Source organism: Rana temporaria, chromosome 1, assembly GCF_905171775.1.
Source record: "Rana temporaria chromosome 1, aRanTem1.1, whole genome shotgun sequence".
NCBI classification, from domain to species: Eukaryota; Metazoa; Chordata; class Amphibia; order Anura; family Ranidae; genus Rana; species Rana temporaria.
The window spans coordinates 453,724,997-453,748,269 of NC_053489.1; the positions used below are offsets into that span (position 1 = coordinate 453,724,997).

General features: G+C 44.0%; 1 protein-coding gene across 1 annotated transcript in view; it reads right to left on the bottom strand.

Annotated features, from left to right (window-relative positions):
- Nucleotides 1-23,273, bottom strand: part of LOC120916904 (ovochymase-2-like) — a 147,169-nt gene that overhangs the window by 43,539 nt on the left and 80,357 nt on the right. Inside the window, exons 14-17 of the mRNA XM_040327850.1 lie at nucleotides 19,470-19,747; nucleotides 16,203-16,366; nucleotides 10,575-10,761; nucleotides 1,943-2,161 (exon numbers count right to left, since the gene is read on the bottom strand). Of these exons, the coding sequence (XP_040183784.1) occupies nucleotides 1,943-2,161; nucleotides 10,575-10,761; nucleotides 16,203-16,366; nucleotides 19,470-19,747 (848 nt within the window). The remainder of the gene's footprint in view (nucleotides 1-1,942; nucleotides 2,162-10,574; nucleotides 10,762-16,202; nucleotides 16,367-19,469; nucleotides 19,748-23,273) is intronic.

The following is a 23,273-nucleotide window of genomic DNA, read 5'->3' on the forward strand; positions in this document are numbered from 1 at the left end:
CAGTGAAAATTAACAGACTTCCAGATAAAACCCTGTCTAAATACGAAGGCCTTTCCTCTCTCCTTGCTTTGAGTGACAGGCTATTTACATATCTAGCTTGGACATGTTTATCATATGTTATGTTAATCATAATATGAGGTGATCCACAGTATAAAAAGTGAGAAATCCACCCCTCCCCCACATAACACATCCTGGTAATATACAATGACCTGTGGATCACCTCATATTATGATAAACATAACATAACATATGATAAACATGTCCAAGCTAGATATGTAAATAACATGTCACTCAAAGCAAGGAGAGAGGAATGGATTTTGTATTTAGACAGGGTTTTATCTGAAAGTCTGTTAATTTTCACTGAACAATAAAAGAGGATTGCTCAGAGCTGGATTCACTCTGTGTGGCAAGACTGGGCACAGATGATAGGAAATCTTATACTCTACATTGTGACATAAAAAAAAAAAATTGGGTTTACATCCACTTTAAGCTTTTTGGAAAGCATAGGAAAGGGTTAACACCCATGTAAAGTTTGTTTTGCTGTCTGTGCCCCTGTTCAGAAGATTTCACCTCACTTTCTGTCCCAATGATAATTGGATTTTGAACATTTACTGGTCTGCAAAGCCCAGGTTAGCGTTGAACTCCATGCTAAATACTAAATATTGGCTAAATACAAGAGCTAGAAGAGTGATTGAAAATTAACCACTTCCCAACAGCCGTACGACTATATACGGCCGCAGGGTGGTTCTACTTCTCTGGGGCGCCGTCATTTGACGTCCGTCCCTTTCCGCGTTCCCCGCGCTCCCGAGCACGCAGCGGGGAACTTCTGTGCTGGCCGTGTCCCTTGGACACAGCCAATCACAGATCGCCGTGAACGGCCAATCGGAGTGGCCGTTTGCTAGACAATCTGTGCGGCCAATGAGAGATGATCTCATATGTAAACATATGAGATCATTTCTCATTGCCGGCTCTCACAGACAGCGGTGCTGTCAGGGAGAGAGGAGACCGATCTGTGTCTCTTGTACATAGAGACACAGATCGGTCACCTCCCCCAGTCACCCCTCTTCCCCCGCAGTTAGAACACTATATAGGGAATACATTTAACCCCTTCCTCACCCCCTAGTGTTAACCCCTTCCCTGCCAGTCACATTTATACAGTAATTAGTGCATATTTATAGCACTGATTGCAGTATAAATGTGAATGGTGCCAAAAATGTGTCAAAAGTGTCCGCCATAATGTCACAGTCACAATAAAAATCACAGATCGCCGCCATTACTAGTAACAAAAAATAATAAAAAATAATAATTCTGTCCCTTATTTTGTAGGCGCTATAACTTTTGCGCAAACCAGTCGCTTATTGCGATTTTTTTTTTTTTTTTACTAAAAATATGTAGAATACGTATCAGCCTAGACTGAGGATAAAAATTTTTTTTTAAAAAAAATTGAGCTATTTATTATAGCAACAAGTAAAAAAATTTTTTTTTTTCAAAATTGTTGCTTTATTTTTGTTTATAGCGCAAAAAATAAAAATCGCAGAGGTGATCAAATACCACCAAAAGAAAGCTCTATTTGTGGGAAAAAAGGACGTCAATTTTGTTTGGGAGCCACGTTGCACGACCGCGCAATTGTCAGTTAAAGCGACGCAGTGCCGAATCGCAAAAAGTCCTCTGGGCAGGAAGGGGGTTTAAGTGCCCAGTAGGGAAGTGGTTAATAAGGCTTTACATCTGTTCAATAAGAAAACGCTTTGCATTTATTCTGAAAATGGCACCCATGCCAAATTATAGCTTGATGCTTTTCAGATTGCGTTCTGTAACCAGCAGGTGGAGTGCTGAGTCTTTTGTCCTGCTGGCAATGCCAAAGCCGGTTGACTTTAGGTGGGTGAGGTGCATCAGACAGATCTAGCCTTTCATTTTGCAGACATGTAGATCAGTAGGAACTTACCAAGGCTACTAAGCTCATCTGAGATAATGACTCTGTCATTGTTGCAGGCAGTGCTTTGCTCAAGTAGGAAACTGCTGAAATGAAGATGAATGACTTTGTCTGCTGGGGCTACAATATTCCAAAGGCAGCTTGCATCGTTCTTGTAGAAGGAAGGATAACTCATTGACTGGAAGGTGCCCTTGCTGTCACTCAGGTCTTTGGGGCTGTAACAGCCAGATGCTATTTCCAAAAAAACAAATAATAAAATATTAGAAAGATCACCTTTTTTTTTTTTTTTTTTTTACAGCCGAACGGTCTTTTTTATATAACAGAAGGAAAAACTTTTGAAAAAGTGCACGTGCAGTAACGCCATTAATTAGTAACTAATCATTGGCGAATCTTTGAAATACTTTTAACACAGAACTCCAGTTAAAAATATTAAGATACAAATTAAATATTAAAATAACAAAAACAACTTTTGCAGCAATATTCACCTTCGATACATACATTTTCCCCGCAGTGCTTTTTTCTGCTGCTAGTGGTCCTCTGTCTGATGGCCAGCATCATTCAACCAACTTCCTCTGACCCCAGATCCTGTCCCCAGCCTGTGACTGGACAGTGAACGTAGAAGCAGTACAGTGAAGAACTCATCTCTCTCACTCTGCTCTCGCCTTTTATTAGCTTGTTTCCTGTGAGAACATGAATATATTGGCTCCATGTACTGCTTCTTCCGCCTATACCATCTCTGCTATATAGGGATTGCAAGAGGCTGATACCAGGTCAAATTCAGCCATACACATGGAATGTGCCAAGTATACCCGGCACACCCTAATCACCCCAGGTGGCACTGATTCCCCCTGCAAAGGGGCTGGGAAATTCTCTGTCTCAAATGTGAGGCATCAGAGGTCTGTTTAGACCCCTGATATTTCACCAAAGCCTCCAACAAGGGTCCTAAAAATAGTAAAAAAAAAGTTAAAAATAGTATAGTAAAAAACTGAACTGCTGACACCATTCTCTGCCCTACTGACACATTCCACTGCTTTACTGACTGACACCATCCACTTTCCTACTAACACTAACCTCTGCCTTACTGACACGTCCACTGCTCTACTGACACCATCTACTGTTATATTGACTGACACCATCCACTTTCCTACTAACACTAACCTCTACCTTACTGACACGTCCACTGCTCTACTGACACCATTCACTGCTCTACTGACACCATCCACTGCTCTACTGACACCATCCACTGCTCTACTGACACCATCCACTGCTCTGCTGACTGACACCATCCACTGCTCTGCTGACTGACACCATCCACTGTCCTACTGACACTAACATCTTCCCTACTGACACGTCCACTGTTTTATTGACTGACACCATCCACTTTCCTACTAACACTAACCTCTGCCTTATGCCACGTACACACGATCGGTTCATCTGATGAAAACGGACCGATGGATTTTTTCATCAGATATCCGATGAAGCTGACTTTCATCAGTCTTGCCTACACACCATCAGTTAAAAATCTGATCGTGTCCAACGCGGTGACGTAAAACAAAACGACGTGCAGAGAAAAATGAAGTTCAGTGCTTCCGAGCATGCGTCGACTTGATTCTGAGCATGCATGGATTTTTGACTGATGGATTTCCCCATAGACGATCGTTTTTTTCTATCGGTTTTTTAACCATCAGAAAATTCTAAAACAGGTTCTATTTTTTTTTTCACCGATGGGAAAAAAAACAATGGGGCGCACACAAGATCGGTTCGTCCGATGAAAACGGTCCATCGGACAGACCGATCGTGTGTACAGGGCATTACTGACCTGTCCACTGCTCTACTGACAAACACCATCGACTGCTCTACTGACACCATCCACTGCTCTGCTGACTGACACCATCCACTGTCCTACTGACACTAATATCTGCCCTATTGACACGTCCACTGTTTTATTGACTAACGCCATCCACTGTCCTACTAACACTAACCTCTGCTCTACTGACACATCCACTGCTCTACTGCCACCGTCCACTGCTCTACTGCCACCGTCCACTGCTCTACTGCCACCGTCCACTGCTCTACTGCCACCGTCCACTGCTCTACTGACATTGTTCTCTGCCCTACTGACAAAGTCCACTGCCCTACTGACTGACAAAATCCACTGTCCTACTGACACTAACCTCTGCCCCACTGACACATCCACTGCTCTACTGACTGACACCATTCACTGTCCTATTGACCCTAACCTCTGCCCTACTGACAAAGGCTTTCTTTCTTCTATTTACATCTGATGATCCTGCCAGCAAGTCTGTTTTTCTAAAGAACAAGTTCTCCAGCAGTAAGTAGCTGTTTACATGGATGAGACAACCACTTAACACTGGCAGCGGTACTTAAAATGATCAGCTTATTTATTCATGTAAAGCCTTTATCCCAAAAGGATCAGCTGTAACTGAATATAAAGTGTGAGTTGGAGGATGGCTTCTATTGGTTTGTGTAGTTAAATCTGCTAATACATTTAATATGCCCCTCTACCTCAGACTAACAATGCTGCTGCCTGCTGTGCCTCCTCTGCTCAGAGTTGTGTCTCACTAATACAGGAGGTGTGTTACTGGCCAGATCACCAAGTGAAACCAAAGGGGAAAAGCCAATAGGGGGAAAAAAAAAAAACGGATACAGTCACCACATCTAACGATTGGTAAGGTGCAATATATTACTTTGATTTTGGTTTCCATACCGTTTTAATATTTTCTCAGTTTGTCCTAACCCCTGTCTGTCTCTTTTGCTGGACAGCTTGGCATTAGCGTAAGTTTAAAGACATTTAAAAGAAAGTTTAAAGAAATAGGAAAAAAAACGTTATTTTTTTATTTTTTTACTAAATAATATAATTTCAAGCAATAACCCCATAAAAGTAACCAATATTTTCTATAATACAGTCACACATATATAGTACTGTATGTCATTGGTATTTATTAGGGTTGTCCCGATACCGATACCGAGTATTTGCGGGAGTACTCGTACTCCCGCAAATACCCTTGATGCCTAAATAGAATACTTGCCCCCCAGTCCCCCCCCCGCCGCCGCCGAAGCCGCCGTATATCGAAAAGCCGCCGCGTTAATCACCGCGCGGGGAACATTACAGTCAGCTTTCGTTTGAATAGCCGTTTTCCCCGCCGCGCATAGACACTCCCCCTTGCTCGGGATTGGACGGATCTGTCCAATCACGAGCAAGGGGGAGTGTATACACAGCGCGGCAGGGAAAACAGCTATTCAAACGAAAGCTGACTGTAATCTGTTCCCCGCGCGGTGATTAACGCAGCGGCGGCGGCATCATCATTTAGGTACGGGGGACATGACTGCATGTGGGGGGACATGGCTGGATATGTGGGGGACATGGCTGCATGTGGGGGCACATGGCTGGATATGTGGGGGACATGGCTGGATATGTGGGGGACATGGCTGCATGTGGGGGGATATGGCTGGATATGTGGGGGACATGGCTGCATGTGGGGGGACATGGCTGGATATGTGGGGGACATGGCTGGATATGTGGGGGACATCGCTGCATGTGGGGGGACATGGCTGGATATGTGGGGGACATGGCTGCATGTGGGGGACATGGCTGGATATGTGGGGGACATGGCTGCATGTGGGGGGACATGGCTGTATATGTGGGGGACATGGCTGCATATGTGGGGGACATGGCTGCATATGTGGAGGACATGGCTGCATGTGGGGGACATGGCTGCATATGTGGGGGGACATGGCTGCATATGTGGGGGACATGGCTGCATATGTTTGGGGACATGGCTGCATATGTGGGGGACATGGCTGCATATGTGGGGGACATGGCTGCATATGTTTGGGGACATGGCTGCATATGTGGGGGACATGGCTGCATATGTGGGGGACATGGCTGCATATGTTTGGGGACATGGCTGCATATGTGGGGGACATGGCTGCATATGTGGGGGACATGGCTGCATATGTTTGGGGACATGGCTGCATATGTGGGGGACATGGCTGCATATGTGGGGGACATGGCTGCATTTGGGGACACATTTAAAAAAAGTATCGGTATTCGGTATCGGCGAGTACATAAAAAAAGTATCGGTACTTGTACTCAGTCCTAAAAAAGTGGTATCGGGACAACCCTAGTATTTATGAGTATTTCCGTTGTGGTTTTCTTCTCTTATATAAGCCAGTGCTGTTTCCTCCTTAGCGGTTATACACAACCAGTGAGATGTTATTGGAAGTAGTTATTCCCAGGAGCCAGCGGTGCAATGACTGCTCTATAGGTGAAATATTATACTCTCCAGAGTAGGTCACAGATTTCATACCATAAATTACAACTTCGGGGACGGGAGCCTTGTTAACATGCACAAGCGTCATACATAGAAAATAAACAATCTTTATTTTAGGCTTGCCTGATACTTATATACTGACATGAAGCTTCATTCTAAGAGAAAGCACTGACTTGCCTCTTCTAATTTCATCTGTCAGCCGTGTGCTATTTTTATCATACGTATATACTGGAGACCAAGCCTTCTCCCCTATGATTCATGCTACGGGGACACAAAGCAGTGTTTCATTTGCAAAGTTAAGATTTCATAGGAGGAACTCCCAAGAGCAATTCTGACTTTTAGAAGACATAGTAACAAGACATCCCTCAAAACAACCTGTCTCTTGTTTGATTTATATATTTGATTTTCAACAAAACATTGTCACTGTTGCTTGGTATATCACAAAAAAGTGATCCCAATGACATTTCTTGATGTGTTTTGAAAGTTGTCAAAACCTAACTCTTGACTTACTGGCTATGAAAAAGATAACAAAATGCAATTTTTTAGGAAACGTTTTTTTTTAATGTTCTAATCACTTCCTAGCACTATGATGTAGAGCTGTGGGCATGTTTTACAAATATACCAAGCTAATATTAATTGCTTTCAAGAAAAAAAATGTTTACAGAGCTCAATAGCACAATCTATTTACAAACACAGGTGAGTCTGAAGAGCGAGTTATACTCCCCACCCTCTCTCTGCCCATGGGCGCTCGCTGAAATTTTTTCAGGGAGGGGCGCTTCAGCAGCAGCGATACACAGTCGCATTTAACCCTTTCTTCAAATGCTAGCAGAGGTTAAAAGCGCCCCGCTAGCGGCCGAATAGCGCAGCTAAAACAGTGCCGCTTTACCGATAACGCACCAGCTGGCAGTGTGAAATAGCTCTTGAGATAATTCAGCTTCACTCCATGCCCATATAAATATAGCCTAGAGAATGTACAGACCCCCCTTCAGCACAGATGGACCCCACCTTCAGCACAGACCCCCCCTTCAGCACAGACCCCCTCCATTCAGCACAGATGGACCCCCCTTCAGCACAGACCCCCCATTCTGCACAGACCCCTCCATTCAGCACAGATGTGGACTCCCCCTTTAGCACAGACCCACCCATTCCACACAGACCCCTCCATTCAGCACAGATGGACCCCCTTTAAGCATAGACCCCCCCTTCAGCACATACCCCCCTTCAGTACAGACCCCCCCCCCCTTCAGCACAGATGACCCCCCATCCCATTCACTACCTCAGATCAGCCATCAGCATGGCATAGGCACAGCAGGTTTCCTCCCCTTGTGTACACATAAACACTGGAGGGGGAGGCAGCTTCACTCTGCTCGCTGTGCCTGTGTGAAATCCGGCCCTGGACCACTCAGGCAGCCCGCAGCCGCAAAACTCTTCAACACCTTCTCAATTTTCTAGGGGGGGGGGGTCAATTGCCCCCTTGCCCTATGGAGCGGACGCCCATGTCTCTGCCTGTTTTTTTTTTTGTGGCTATACACAATAAAATATATGACTTTGACAACATACACTATATTAACAAAAGTATTGGGACACCCGCCTTTACATGCACATGAACTTTAATGGCTTACCAGTCTTGGTCTGTAGGGTTCAATACTAAGTTGGCCCACCCTTTGCAGCTATACCAGTTTAAACTCATCTGAGAAGGCTGTCCACAAGGTTTAGTGTGTTGTTGCTGTAATCACTATCTGTTTTTGACTTATGTCTATCAGTACATTGTGTATTACGGCAATTGAGTAGCTGTTTTATTTTTGAATCCTGCTTTTCCATGATTGTTTGTAAACATTTACCCTTATTTAATAAAATGTATACTTTTTTTATATAATCCTCTTACTTCTTTATGGTATACTGTCTTGGCTTCCTGCCCGTACTATCCTTTGGGGCTTCTTTTCTTTTCCCAAATATTTTGGGATGTGGCAGGAAGTTTCAGGATTAGCCCAATCTCAATTTAGTTTCTCCTTTATATAATTTTTCACACCCATTGCAGCTATAACAATTTCAACTCACCTGGGAAGGCTGTCCACAAGGTTTAAGAGTGTGTCTATGGGAATGTTTGACTAGTTTTCCAGAAGCGCATTTATGAGGTCAGGCACTGATATTGGACGAGAAGGGCTGGCTCGCAGTCTCCGCTCTAATTCTTACCAAAGGTGTTCTATTGGGTTGAGGTCAGGACAGTCAAGTTCCTCCACCTCAAACTCGCTCACCCATGTCTTTATGGACCATGCTTGCTTTGTCCACTGGTGCGCAGTCATGTTGGAACAAGAGGAGGTCATCCCCAAACTGTTCCCACAAAGTTGGGAGCATAAAATTGTCCAAAATGTGTTGGTATGCTGACACCTTGAGAGTCCCCTTCACTGGAACTAAGGGGTCAAGCCCTATCCCTGAATAACAACCCCACACCATAATCCCCCCTTCACCAAATGTTTTGGACCAGTGTACAAAGCAAAGTCCATAAATACATGGATAAGTGAGCTTGGGGTGGAGAAACTTCACTGGCCTCAACCCAATAGAACACCTTTGGAAAGAATTATAGCAGAGATTGTGAGCCAAGCCTTCTCATCCAACATCAGTGCCTGAGCTTACAAATGTGCTTCGGGAAGAATGGTCAAACACATAGACACACACTTAAACCTTGTGGACAGCCTTTCCAGAAGAGTTGAAGCCAAGGGTGGGCAACTGAATATTGCACCCTACGGACTAAGACTGGGATCCAATTAAAGATCATGTGTGTGTAAAGGCAGGTGTCCCAATTCTTTAGGTAATATAGTGTAGGTGTTTCCTATATTCAATGTTTACCTTGCTGCAGTCCTGGTTTCATGTCCTCATTGTTCGTTTTTGCTTTCATGTTGCTGTAAATCCTCTCTGTTCTGGACACTTCATGGTTGTCTGTTTCCTGATAACCACAGTACTGGGAGATTTCTCACGGTGGTCACTAATCAAGGAGGTGTGATTACTGTGTGTAAAACTAAACTGGATTGGTGCTGAGGAGTTTTAGACAAAGTATCACTGCTCTCTATTGGCTGACTGCCCTCTAGTGGCTCTCTGTACATCAGAGAACCAGCAAACAACAGCAAAAACGAAACTACACTGCAGGCACATTATATGATTGTTTTTTTTATCTATTTTTAATCATTTTTAAAAGGAATCAGTTAACTATTATGTCCCTATGCCCTGTAAACAGTCATTTCAGCTAAAAAATTTTTTTCCTTTAGTGACCCTTTAAGAAGTAGAGACTCTTCACTTTGTAAACTCGGGTGAAGCTGTGCTCACATTAAATTCCCAATAATGAGCAAAATAAATTAAAAGTACAAGATTTTTGCTTGCACTTGAATGGTATATTAAAGCGTTTGTTACCCGAAAAAAATAAAATAATGTATCCTGTCCCTTTAAAGCATGTTATACAGCACAGTGCTTGTGCTGTGTAATTTGGCCCCCTGTATCACCTAAAAAACCTGGTTGATCCTGACAGTTTCTGCCCTCCCCTCTGTAAACTGACCACGGTATATCATGGCTGCTGAGCCCTGACACCGTGCTCAGTTTACGTGCCTGCGTCAGCCGCAGCTCCCCTGTCTGCTCTCCTCTCTCCCCCTCCATACCTACCTGTCAGCTCGTAATAGTGCCCCTCCTGCTGCTCAAATAACATCTATATTTTCATACTATCCACTCTGTGTCCCCTCTGTGTGTGATTTATAAAAAAAAATGCATATTATATCTCATTTCAGAGCGCCTCACTGTGATCACATGACCAGCTGCCTATCTCTCTCCTCTCCTCCCCTCCCCTCGTTCTGTCTGACATCAGTGGGAGAATCTGGGCCCTGCCCTCTGCAGCTGTCAGACGGGAAGAGGAGAGAGCCAGCCAGTCACATGAGCACGGAGAGGCGCTCTGAAATGAGGTATAATCTGCATTTTTTTTATAAATCACACACACAGGGGGACACAGGATTAGGACACAGAGCCAATAGTATGAAGATGTTAGAGTGGCTTAACAACCACTTTAACATAAGTCAAAAAAGTTAAGGGAACCTTCATTTTGTTATGTGAACAGCCTCTACTCCGATAGTATCTCAAGCCTGGTATCTTTTTCTACTTAATGCATGCGAGATCCAGCTAGATGAATCTCCTCTAGCTAGTTGAGATTCACTACCATTTCTAAATCATACCTCTAAAATGACAAGCTACTGGTGCTATGCTCCACAAGTCCTTCTTTGTAGAATAAGCTAAATACAAAAGTGTTAGGGGTGATAAATTGAAATGGGGCCCAGTGAATCACATGGCTAACATGATAAGTTAATACTTACAGTATACATCAAATATATTCTTTTTGATGGTGTCGTCTATCCAGTCAAGATGAGCAGATGCACGGGTGAACACACTAGGTTTTTTATCCATAATACACCCTATAGGGCCAAAACTGGTAATTCCATGAATTTCCCAGATTGAGCTGTTGGTAGTTGAAGGGCAGACAAGTGGTCCACCAGAATCCCCCTGGTGCATAAAAAAAATAAAAGAATCATACATATCAAAACATTACCTTAAGGAAAATAAAGACACCAGAATAAAGACAGAGATTAGGAAGGTCTTGTTTACACTTGTGTTGCTTATTTAACCATTTGACTTCTGGAAGATTTACCCCACTTTATGGTATACGGTGGTATTTGATCACCACTGTTTTTTGTTTTTTTTTCTGCGCTATGAACAAAAAAGACAGGACAATTGTGAAAAAAAAACAACAATATTTCTTAAATTCTGCTATAAAACATATCCAATAAAAAAAGAAAAAAAAAAACGAATTTCTTCATAAATTTAGGCCAATTAAATCTGAGGGTAGATCTAAAATGAGGGGAAGCTCTGCTGATTTTATCATCCAATCATGTGCAAGCTAAAATGCTGTTCTTTATTTTCTTTGCGTGTCCCCCTCAGATCTACAGCGACTGCACTTCCAGTGCAATTTCAAGTGCACTTTGCACTTGTAGTTTGCACTTGTAGTGCAAAGTGGATTTGCCTTTAGTAAATAACTCCCATACTGTCTACAAACTATGGTGTGTATATATACTGGAATTTTTACATTTTATTTATACTAGTAATGGCAGTGGTCAGCAACTTATAGGGGGACTGCAAAATTGCGGTGGACAATCTCACACTGACACTTTGTGGGAATCAGCGACACTAATACAGTGATCAGTGCTAACATTATCTACTGTCACTGTACTAATGACACTGGCTGGGAAGGTATTCATCAAAGGGTTAAATGTGTGCCTAACCAGTGTTGTTGTGAGTAGAGTGTGGTGCTTTTACTAAGGGATGTGCTGGATTTTATTCCCAGCCTTGCAGCAAAACAAAATACAACACATCCCTGCTGACAGGATTGAGCTCTGCATTGTTTACATGTGCAGAGCTCCGTCCAGTATGTCTCCTCGCCGATCAGCGGGTGCCAGTGTTCATCCACTGGTTGGCACCCGCTGATCTACTTCTGCTCTGGCTAATCACAGCAGAAGCAGCGGGCCCAGAGCATGCACACCCCTATCCAGAAATGCAAAATCACATATATATATATATATATATACACACACACACAGTATACCAAAATAAGCCCTACTGTGATTTTCAGCAAGGGCTGCAATATAAACCCTTCCCTGAAAATAAGCCCTATTATTAAGTGCTTCTAAAATCCTAGAATGTACTGTATTACAGTAGTATATAATGTAATCTGTGTGTGTTTCTGTAATCTATTTGTGATAAATACCTTTGTTACAGCGCAGCTTGGCGCTCAGCTGCCCTCCCAATGCTCTTTTCCTCTTCTCCCAGCTGTCAGCGGGCGATCTCGCCCCCCCATGCAGTGCTCGGAGCAGGGAAGAAAGGTCTGGCCAGTCACGGAAGCGCCAAGCAGCGCTATAAGAAGGTATTTATCACAAAAAGATTACAGAAACATACACATACACACATTCTAGGATTTACACCCACTTTTACTCAGTTCCACTGGCCACTGGGGATTCCTGACAGGCAGGGAGGGAGATAGGGAGAGAAAACAGCACAAGACAAGCACTACCCCGAAAATAAGCCCTACTGGGTCTTTTGTTGCCAAAATTAATATAAAATTAATATAAGACCCAGGCTTATTTTCGGGGAAACACCTGATGTGTACGTGATGCTGCGCAGAGCGACTGCCCTGTAGCAGTAATCTAATATAGGGCGGTCGGCAACTGGTTACGAACGATCAGCATTGAATCACTTTTCAGAGGGCATTTTACCGATGGTGAGGAAGAGTTCTATTGCTTACTCACTGCCTGTTTTAACACCTTGAACCCCACTTCAGCACACCGTAACTGCATGCATGCAGTTGTGGACATCTCAATTTTTTTGAGTGGGTTGCATTTAGTGGGCGGTACTGCCTGCTGAATGAAACAGTAGGCATAATTTTTATACACCCCCCTCACCTTTCTTTGCAGCTTAAAGGGGAGTGGTTGGGGGTGGTAAAAATGAGGCTTAACTGTATGTTTTTACTGCCCCCAACCACAAGTGCAAACGAAGTCTAGGAAAAACTATGGGTATATGCATAAAAACACAAACAATAAACTCACTCATCCCTGTCTTAATGGACCTTGCTTTGTGCACTGGTCCAAATCATTTGGTGGAGGGGGGATTATGGTGTGGGGTTGTTATTGAGGGGTTGGGCTTGGCCCCTTAGTTTCAGTGAAGCATACTCCTAAGACATCAGCTTGCCAAGACATTTTGGACAATTTCATGTTCCCAACTTCGTGGGAACGGGTTGGAGGTGGACCCTTCCTGTTCCAACATGACTCTGTACCAGTGCACAAAGCAAGGTCCATACAGACATGGATGAGCGAGCTTGGGGTGAAAGAACTTGACTGGTCTCAATCCGAAATAACACCTTTGGGATGAATTAGAGCGGAGACTGCAAGCAAGGCTTTCTCATCCACATCAGTGCCTTACCTCACAAATGCGCTTCTGGAAGAATGGTCAAACATTTCCATAGACACACTCCTAAACCTTGTGGACAGCCTTCCCAGAAGAGTAGAAGCTGTTATAGCTGCAAAGGATGGGCCAACTCAATATTGAACCCTACAGACTAAGACTGGAATGCCATTAAAGTTAATGTGCGTGTAAAAGCAGGTGTCCCAATACTTTTGGTAATATAGTGTATCTGTAGGGCCAGATTCACAAAGAGATACGACGGTGTATCTCCTGATACGCCGACGTATCTCTGACTTACACTGGTCGTATCTATGCGCCTGATTCATAGAATCAGTTACGCATAGATATGGCTAAGATCCGACAGGTGTAACTGTGTTACACCGTCGGATCTTATTTGCAATTTGAAAATGGTGCGGAGGGCGTTCCCGCTGATTTACGCTGAATAATATGTAAATCAGCGAGATACGCGAATTCATGAACATACGCGGACCCGACGCAATGTTGTTACGACGTTTCCGTAGCGGTTTTCCCGGCGTATACTTACCCCTGCTTCTATGAGGCGCAGCCAATGTTAAGTATAGCCGTCGTTCCCGTGTCGATTTTGAATTTGTTTACGTCGTTTGCGTACGCCGATTCAGAAACCCACGCGTCGCAAGTTACGCTCACGCCGAAACCACTGATGTCCTAGTGACGTCAGTGGGAGCAATGCACGCCGGGAAATTTCGCGGACGGCGCATGCTCATTTAAATCGGCGCGGGAACGCGCCTGATTTAAATGGTACACTCCCCCTAGCCACGGAATTTGAATTCCGCCGGGGGTTTTACGATCCGCCGCCGCAAGTTTGGAGGTAAGTGGTTTGTGAATTACCCACTTGCCTCTCAAACTTGCGGCAGCGTATCTTAAATCAGATAGATCAAGCGGATCTAAAGATCCGCTGATCTACCTGAATCTAGCCCGTAGTGTTTACTTATCTGTCTCCAAATCCCAAAGTGTGGGTTCTCTCTGGTGCTTTGTTCCTCTGTTATCAGCATGAGTCACTTATGAGAAGTTCTGACACATGAGATAACAGTAGCTGAAAATTTGTGTCGGGGAGGGAGCTTGTCTATTCATCGTACAACTGCATGTTCCGTTCCTCTGCCTTTGTGGGGGGGGGGGGGGGGTGTCCCTTTCTCCAATTAGCTTTCACACAGTGCAAATACAGTCTCTCCAGCCAACCCTAGGTACTGATGAATAATGAAGAAAGATTTTTAACATGATCTACACTTTTCAAAGAATGTAGAGAGGGCAAGACAGCAGGTATACAAGTAAAACCTATGTAGCAGAATGTGTTTAATCTCTGTGTATCATCTGAAGCTGTTCACTTCACTGGGTATACAGTATGTAAGGGTTTACAACTATTTTAATAAGGACATACACCATTGGGACATTTTCCCCCCCAGAAAATGAATAGTAACAGTTTTTGTAATCTGCAGAAATACATCAAGTATAGGTATGTACCCTGCAGAGTTTTCACTTACAGATTTTACAAAACATGCAATTTGACAGCTGGATATAGAGCTTTGTGTTGCTGCAGATAAGAACAGTGTTAAAGCAGAACACAGATTCCTAAGTTTCCCGCAAAGGTTTTCACACAGTGAAAGAAATTGGGGACATTTTATGAATAACACCGCTTCATAGCGTTCTTCTTTAAAGTTGTTCATTAGATTCAAAGATGTAGGCTCAAATGATAGACATATCTTGACTTTGTAAAAGCCAAGCTTGGCTCCTGCTTACTCCTGCATGCACTCTGTGTAAGTGCCGGTCTCTTGTCACATTCCGCTCCCTATCACAGATTGCTCCGGAAGTGACGTTTTTTCACCGCCATCTTGCTACACCCCAAAGTCCTGCACAGTAATGATAGAGTGAGAAGGGGCAAGCGGACATCTTGTTACACCCACCAAAGTTTTAGATTTCACAGTTATTTTCAACACAAAATGGAGTTTATATGCTTAAATACAGTATTTGGAAATCCGACCCACTGTTTACATGTTAAATGTGAATATAAGAGGTGTTCTGTCACATTAGCAACCATGTAAGGTCAGCGGGTTTACTGCTGCTTTTAAAATTTAACATGTAAACAGTCTGTCGGATTTAAAAACACTGTATTTAAGCATATAAGCTCCGTTTTGTGTTGAAAATAACTGAAATCTAAAACTCCGGTGGGTGTAACAAGATGTCCGCTTGCCCCCTTCTCGCTGAGGGAACCACCATCATTGAAAACAATTACCTTTTGGATGACATGCGAATCTAGTTTGTGCTTAACACATAGCATTCGGTATCAAATCGCACACGCGTGAACCGGCACTCAGTCAATGAAGCCACCCATGATTTTGCAGGACCAAGAAGTAAGATTGGGAGGCAGGAGGGACTTGATGTTGGCTAAACTAGAAGAGTTGTACATAACTTCAGATACCCACATTTCTGGTCTACTGATAATTTTGACATGCCGTTTTATTGAAGGTAAGCTCTGCCTATGCATTCCTAAGCTTAGTTGCCCAGATATGGAATGAATTTACCTAACAGTGTTTACTTGGGTTGGATGGGGTGATTGTTCATGCAGCTATTCCCTTTTTATTCCACAGCTTAAAAAAAACACCCAATGGATTTTAAAAACCTATGTTCACCTAGTCTGAATGTTGAGGCATTTCTTGTCCCTAGATTCTTAAATGTGATACACTGAGCAAGGAAAAATATACAAAATCTGGTTAAAATTATGGGTATGCAAAAATGTTAATATGTTGCACACAATAAATGGACAGTTCATTTGACAAATAAACATTACAGTTAACAAGAAAAAATGAATAAAAAAGAATAAAAATGTGATAAATGCTTTATATTTTTTTCATGCTGAATGTTAAAAAGGTTCCTTAATAATTGTCATCCAGTATTGTTTAGTGTCTTGATTTTTTTTTTAAATAAGCCTTCTGTATTAAAAAAAAACAAAAAACACTCACCTGACATACAGACTTAAGCTCATCAGGGAGAGCATAACCAGCACAGATCATAGATTCCTTTATTTGGAACCACCAATACTGAGGAGTTTTGCAAACTTCATAACCAATAACAGGTAGTACCACTTGATTTAATGCCTCAGCAGCTTTGGGAGCCGTTGAATTTCCTGAAACAGATTTAACAGATTTGTGATTTCAGAAACCATCTGAACTCATTGATTATATATATATATATATATATATATATATATATATATACACGCTTTAAATCATCTGTATGGTATATTATTTTGAATTGATATTCGCCTTGTGGCCTTTTTTGCACAGCAAGGTATGGGAGATGGACTCAGACTGGGAGATGGAAGGTCAACTCTATTGTACATGCTAATCAAGCTCTGCTTTAGGCTCTGTTCACATCTAGGCTTATGAGGGCGAAATCGAGGTAAAATCGTGCAAATAGAATTGGACGCCCGCAGGGCCGGACTGGCCTACCGAGATACCAGGAATATTCCCAGTGGGCCAGCTGCCTGGCTGCTCCTGGGGGCCGCTGTGAGGGCAGCGGCGCCTGAAAAAAATATGGCTGCGTAGCCGGCCGACATTCAACTGCGCATGGGCCAGCGCAGTTCCGAAGCTAGCCGTGCTCGGGAAAGCCCTACATGCTTGGAAATTTTCAAAAAGGCGGGCTCATGCACAGTGACACGGTGGTGCCGAGCGGCGTCATTTTAAAAAGTTAAGCAGTAGCGCGCCGCTCAGTAAGGTCTCATCTGGCGTGTGCCTCTTCCTACGTCCATCCATCCGCAGCCTCTGACCTCCTGTCCCCCCCTCCATAGCCTCTGAACTCCCATCCCCATCTCCACAGCCTCTGACCTCCCATCCCCCCCTCCGCAGCCTCTGACCTCCTGTCCCCATCTCCACAGCCTCTGACCTCCTGTCCCCCCCCTCCGCAGCCTCTGACCTCCTGTCCCCTCCTCTGCAGCCTCTGACCTCCTGTCCCCTCCTCCGCAGCCTCTGACCTGCTGTCCCCCCCTCCGCAGTCTCTGACCTCCTGTCCCCCCTTCGCAGCATTTTTACCGCGATTGTCGATTGACGCAGGAAAAGCGCACCACATTGGGTGTGCTATTGAAATCGACAGGAATGCACGGGCGTCCCGCGATTTGCCGTTATTGCGTAACGTGGGCAGAAACGTGGAGCTGTGAATGGAAACCTTAGGCACAATGTTCACAAGGCACATGCTGATAGCAGTATAGAGTGAGTAGAATTGATGATTTATTATTGTTTTTCCTTAATTGTCCAAACAACAGTCTGTGGACAGGGAGGTAACACCACTGTATTCCTTCAAGTTTAAATCTAACAGATATAAAAGACATATCTGAATGTAGCTCTGTATTTAATAATATATCATTAAATATATTTTAAGGCAAGCCGTAGCTAAATGGATAAAATGAAATTGGTATCAGCCTTTTTGTACAGCAGAGCTTAAACTTGCAGAGGGAGAAGAAGCATAAGGGGCCAGTCACTTGTTCTGCAGGGCTCATGTCCAAATAAAGGATCTAGGCCCCTTTCACATGGGGCAGACTCAGTTTTGATCAGCAAGGGAGTGTTCTGCTAACACCCTGCTGATCAGAGCAGAGCAGGCAGATGACAGGTTTTTAAGCAGACCGTATCAGATTGGAGGTAGGCGGGTGTAAACGGGCACAAGTCGGTTTACACCCGCCGTTGCACAGGGGTGAATGGATAATCAGATCAGGTCAGCCTGAAAAACTGGCAGGTGCTTTAGGGTAGAGCTATGTAAATCTTCAAACTGGAGGACAGAAATACAAATCCTTGACAGGTAAAACAGTTTCATGTATTTCATCTTTGTATTTATTTACTTGCCTGGATTGCAGATTTAACTTTAACAAACAAATCAGTATCACCACTCTTAAGCCTGGTACACACGATCAGATTTTCCGTGGACAAAGCGTAGGACTTATGTCCGAAGGTCGTTGGCTAGGAATTTGTCTTACAAACGGCACACAGTTGTTGATCAACAAACACAAAACTATGGGCTAGATTCAGGTACATTTCCTTAAAGTTACGTCGGCGCAGCGTATCATATTTACGCTGCGCCACCGTAAGTTAGAGAGGCAAGTGCTGTATTCACAAAGCACTTGCCTCCTAACTAACGGCGGCGTATCGTAAATGGGGCCGGCGTAAGCGCGCCTAATTCAAATGAGCATGAGGGGGGCGTGTTTTATTTAAATTAATGGTGACCCCGCGTATTTTACGTTTTTTACGAATGGCGCATGCGCCATTCGTGAAAGAATCCCAGTGCGCATGCTCGAAATTCGCCATTGCTTTTGACGTGAACGTAAATTACGTCCAGCCCTATTCGCGAACGCAAACAACGTAAAAAATTCAAATTTCGAAGCGGGAACGACGTCCATACTTAACATTGGCTGCGCCTCCTAATACCTGTAGCAGGCATAAGGTTACGCCGAAAAAGCCTAACGTAAACGACGTAACTAAATTGCGCAGGGCGTACGTACGTTTGTGAATCGGCGTATATAGGTCATTTGCATATTTTATGCCGAAAACGACGGAATCGCCACCTAGCGGCCAGCGTAAATATGCACCCTAAGAAATACGACGGTGTAAGAGACTTACGCCAGTCGGATCTTAGGCTAATGTCGGCGTATCTTGCTTTCTGAATACAGAAAAAAGATACGCCGGTGCAGCTTTGAATTTAAATCAATGCTGAATCTAGCCCTATGTGTTTTTTCTGCTCTTTAGCACAACGCTTTGGGCAACTTCTGCTAATGTTGTGTTATGGTTAGCATTGCTTCTGAGCATGCGTGTTTGTACTTTGGAGTTTTGTCCGATGGACTTGTGTACACACAATTGGATAATCCATCAACACACATTTGTTGTCGGAAAATTTTAAAGCATGCTATCCAACATTTGTTGGCAGAAAATCCGACAACAATTGTACGATGGAGCATACAAACGGTCGGATTTTCCGACAACAGCCTGCCATCACACAATTCCCGTCGGAAAATCTGATCGTGTGTACGGGCCTTTCCTGTGCTGGCTGACAATAGTGCATAGATCCCCTAACTAAAGTGCCAAAAATTAGAAATTCTTTAGCAGACCGGATCGTTCATATATATGAATTTCAACTGTGCATTTAGAAATCTGCCTGAAGTCTGGCTTTAAAATATCAACACATTTTTATAAAAGCTTTTGTGTCAAATGTTATTTTTAATATTAGAAGATGAAGTCGTTACTTGCCTGTTTCGTCTCCCCATCCAGTTGCATGGCATCGGTAATTTTCAGCTAAGACCTGATCTTTTGGTGGAAGACAGGCAAAATCGATAACATCATTAGCCACCACCTCACCATCCAGCCTGACCAAGGCAATATCATACTCCAGTCCTAGAACGGCAGGGTAGCCAAAGCCTTCATGGCGGTAGATGCCAAGAATTTTGAAGCATTGCTCCTTTGGCTCCACCAGTGTTAGGTTATGTTTGCCAATACACATTTGCCAGCGATATAACTCATCTGCATAACTTGAAAGATAAAAATCCAATGTAGTTACATCTACAAAGAGTTTGCCTAATATACCCATGAACACATAAACACCCATGTATGTGCACACACATCCACACACATTTGTTGACATATTTTATCACTTGTATATTAACAAATATGCAAATGATAAAATAATACTTTTAAATAATAATTTACGCCCAAACCTCCCTGTAGAGCAGTGGTTCTCAACAAGTACCCCCAACAGGCAATGTTTTGGGAATTTCTCTCAGGCCCCGTACACTCGAGAGGATCCATCCGCTGGAATTGATCCGCGGACCGGCTCCAGCGGATAGATCCCCTGGTGTGTACAATCCAGCGGATCTGTTTCCGCGGATTTTTATCCCCTGGGATGGATTTCAAGCGGATAAAAATTTGAAGACATGCTTTAAAATCTATCCGCTTGAATCCATCCCAACGGATTGATCCGCTGGTCTGTACAGACTCACCGGATCAATCCGTCCGAATGGATCCCCCGCATGCGTCGTAATGATTCGACGCATGCGTGGAATTCCTTATATGACAGCGTCGCGCACGTCATCGCGATGGGATTTCGGCGCGGATTTCGATGCGATGGTGAGTACACTCCATCGGATCCAAATCCGTGGAAATCCTCGAGAGGATTTATCCGCGGAAACGGTCCGGTGGACCGTATACGCGGATAAATCCTCTTGTGTGTACTAGGCCTTAGATAAAATAGCTGTCCAAAATACCAAGCCAAGGGGCCAAATTCACGTAGATCAGCGGATCTTTTGATCCGCTCGATCTACCTGATTTAAGATCCGCTCCTGCAAGTTTGCGAGCCAAGTGGGTAATTCACAAACCACTTACCTCCAAACTTGCGACGGCAGATCGTAAATCCCCCAGCGGAATTCAAATTCCGCGGCTAGGGGGAGTGTACTATTTAAATCAGGCGCGTTCCCGCGCCGATTTAAATGAGCATGCGCCGTCCGCGGAATTTCCCGGCGTGCATTGCTCCCACTGACGTCGCTAGGACGTCAGTGGTTTCGACGCTTACGTAAACGACGTCCATCCGTATTCGAGAACCACTTATGCAAACGACGTAAAAAAAAATTAATTTGACGCGGGAACGACGGCTATACTTAACATTGGCTGCGCCTCATAGAAGCAGGGGTAAGTATACGCCGGGAAAGCCGCTACGGAAACGTCGTAAGAACACTGCGTCGGGTCCGCTTACGTTTGTGAATTCGCGTATCTCGCTGATTTACATATTATTCAACGTAAATCAGCAGGAACGCCCCCGGCGCCTTTTTCAAATTGAAAATAAGATCCGACAGTGTAACACAGTGTAACACTGTCGGATCTTAGCCATATCTATGCGTAACTGATTCGATGAATCAGACGCATAGATAGGACCAGTTTAAGTCAGAGATACGATGGTGTATCAGGAGATACACCGTCGTATCTCTTTGTGAATCTGGCCCAAGGACTCTGATTTAAAGCACCCGTGCAAGATAAAGTAAAAACTGCAAACATGGCCTGTTGGGGATACTTGAGGACAGGGTTGAGAACCACTGCTGTGGAGCATATGTCCCAGCATTATTTTCCCATAGTGAGAAATTCACCAGAATTTTAACTGTTTTTTAGGGACAGCGGCTATGAGCTCAGTTCCTATTGACGTAGGCACACCACCAGAAATTAATCTCCCAACAACGCTCCCTATGCATTGTATGGGCAAGCTTTTGGTATTTAAGGCAGCAGCTTTGTTTTGTGCAGAAAGAAACTGATATATACTTATAGCACCCTGAGGTTTAGGCAGGGTGGCTACTGAATTTATCTGCCAAGTAATAGTTGTCTTGGTCAATTATTAAGAGGTCAATTGATTTCACTCTAATTCTGGAATTGTTGCACTTTTCTCTTTTGTCGCTAGGTGGCCGGGTACTTGGTGACACTAGATAAGACAAGGGCATTGCAAGGACAGATTAATAATGAATGGGGTATCTCAGCCAATGGGCAGGGATTTTTTTCTCCCTTGACCTGCTGGGAGAGCCTATTTATTTGGGTGAGGTCAGGTCATCGGGGTTCTGTGCCACCTGGACAGCTGTCAGGGTGGACATGTGTTGTGCTGCTTCGGGCTGCTCGGCTAGAACCTGAAGCCTATCCTGGGACATCTTGCTGCTAGGCTGTCTATGGGCCTATCCAGAAGCAAGAGAGCAACGTAGGGTTGGGATTTCGGCTTGCAGTCCAACCAGAAGAGACGGTTCTGCCGGGCCAGAGAACCTGTCATGTTCAGAGGTAGAGGGGATGCTGTTGCCACTAAGGGACCATCCACCTTATTACCAGGGACCACAGTGAGTAGCTGAAGCAAGTACCAGAGCAGTATTCTCACCAACCGGGGACGGTGAAGAATTGGGAAACTTCAGCCGGTGTCAAGTCAGGGACCTAGCCAGCAGAGTTGACGCTTGCAGAGCAGTATTGTGTGCCAAGCTAGAGACACAACAGGGAAGTAGGGGTGACTCTTGAGGAAGATACTGAGTGAGAAGTTTGGAAGATCTCAGGAGATCCAGTGGCAGTGGATCAGCAAGTCTAGTGAAAGACTGGGAACTTAATTGAGTGAAAATCTACAAGAGGAGATTGTAGAGGGAGTAAAGACATTTGTTACAAGACTGTTACCATAGGAGACAGCGGTCCTACTCATGCAGATGTGGTGTCTTGCTGGATGCCTTTCCCTGCATGGCTGTCTGCCTATAGAAGTCTTGAGTCTGGCAATTAACATTGCAACTACTTAAGGGTGTCCTGACCCTAAACCCTCTCTCCCACAATTCTGTTTAAGAGACAATAAATCTTTTTGCATTCAAGAAGTGTCTGGCGCCCATTAATCTACCTTGCATTACACCCACCATGCCTTGTAACCACACTCTACACAGAAGGATGACAGCTGTCTCTAACTCTGGAGGTCACCATTAGACCTTGCTACATACTGTATTCAAAAGAGGGACAGAAAATGGTTGGGAGGTGAAATTCTGCAGTCCAGCAGGCAGGGCTAATAACGCTAGTTGGGATTTCAGTGCCGGACTGTGTTTTCAGCCCTAACTAGAAGTTAGATTTTTTGCAGACCAAGAGGTATTTTTCTGTATTTGCTGAATTTTGTAATGGTTAAAACATGGGAAATCCAGCCCCATGCTGTGTGGGGCCCTTTCCCACATGACCCCCATTTATCCTATCCTTTCCATTTCCTGTCACCCCCCCTCTTTTCCTTTTCTTAGAAATGTTTACAGGTGCCGAAACCCATGCGTAACATGGTGTATATGGTAAGGTATTTTCCTCCCTTCGGTATGTAATTAGACAAGCTCATCATTTCATTTGCCATGCTTTACAAAGTTTTGTCTTTGTAATATTTACAAAGTTGCATATGGTCCTTGTTCTCTGTTTTAATTGTTAAAGTGGATGTAAACCCCATTCATGAAATCTGATTTGGGCACATATATCTGTAGTGTTTACTCATCTCTTTTCAAATTTCTAAGTCCCATGTCTTTCTGCTGCTCC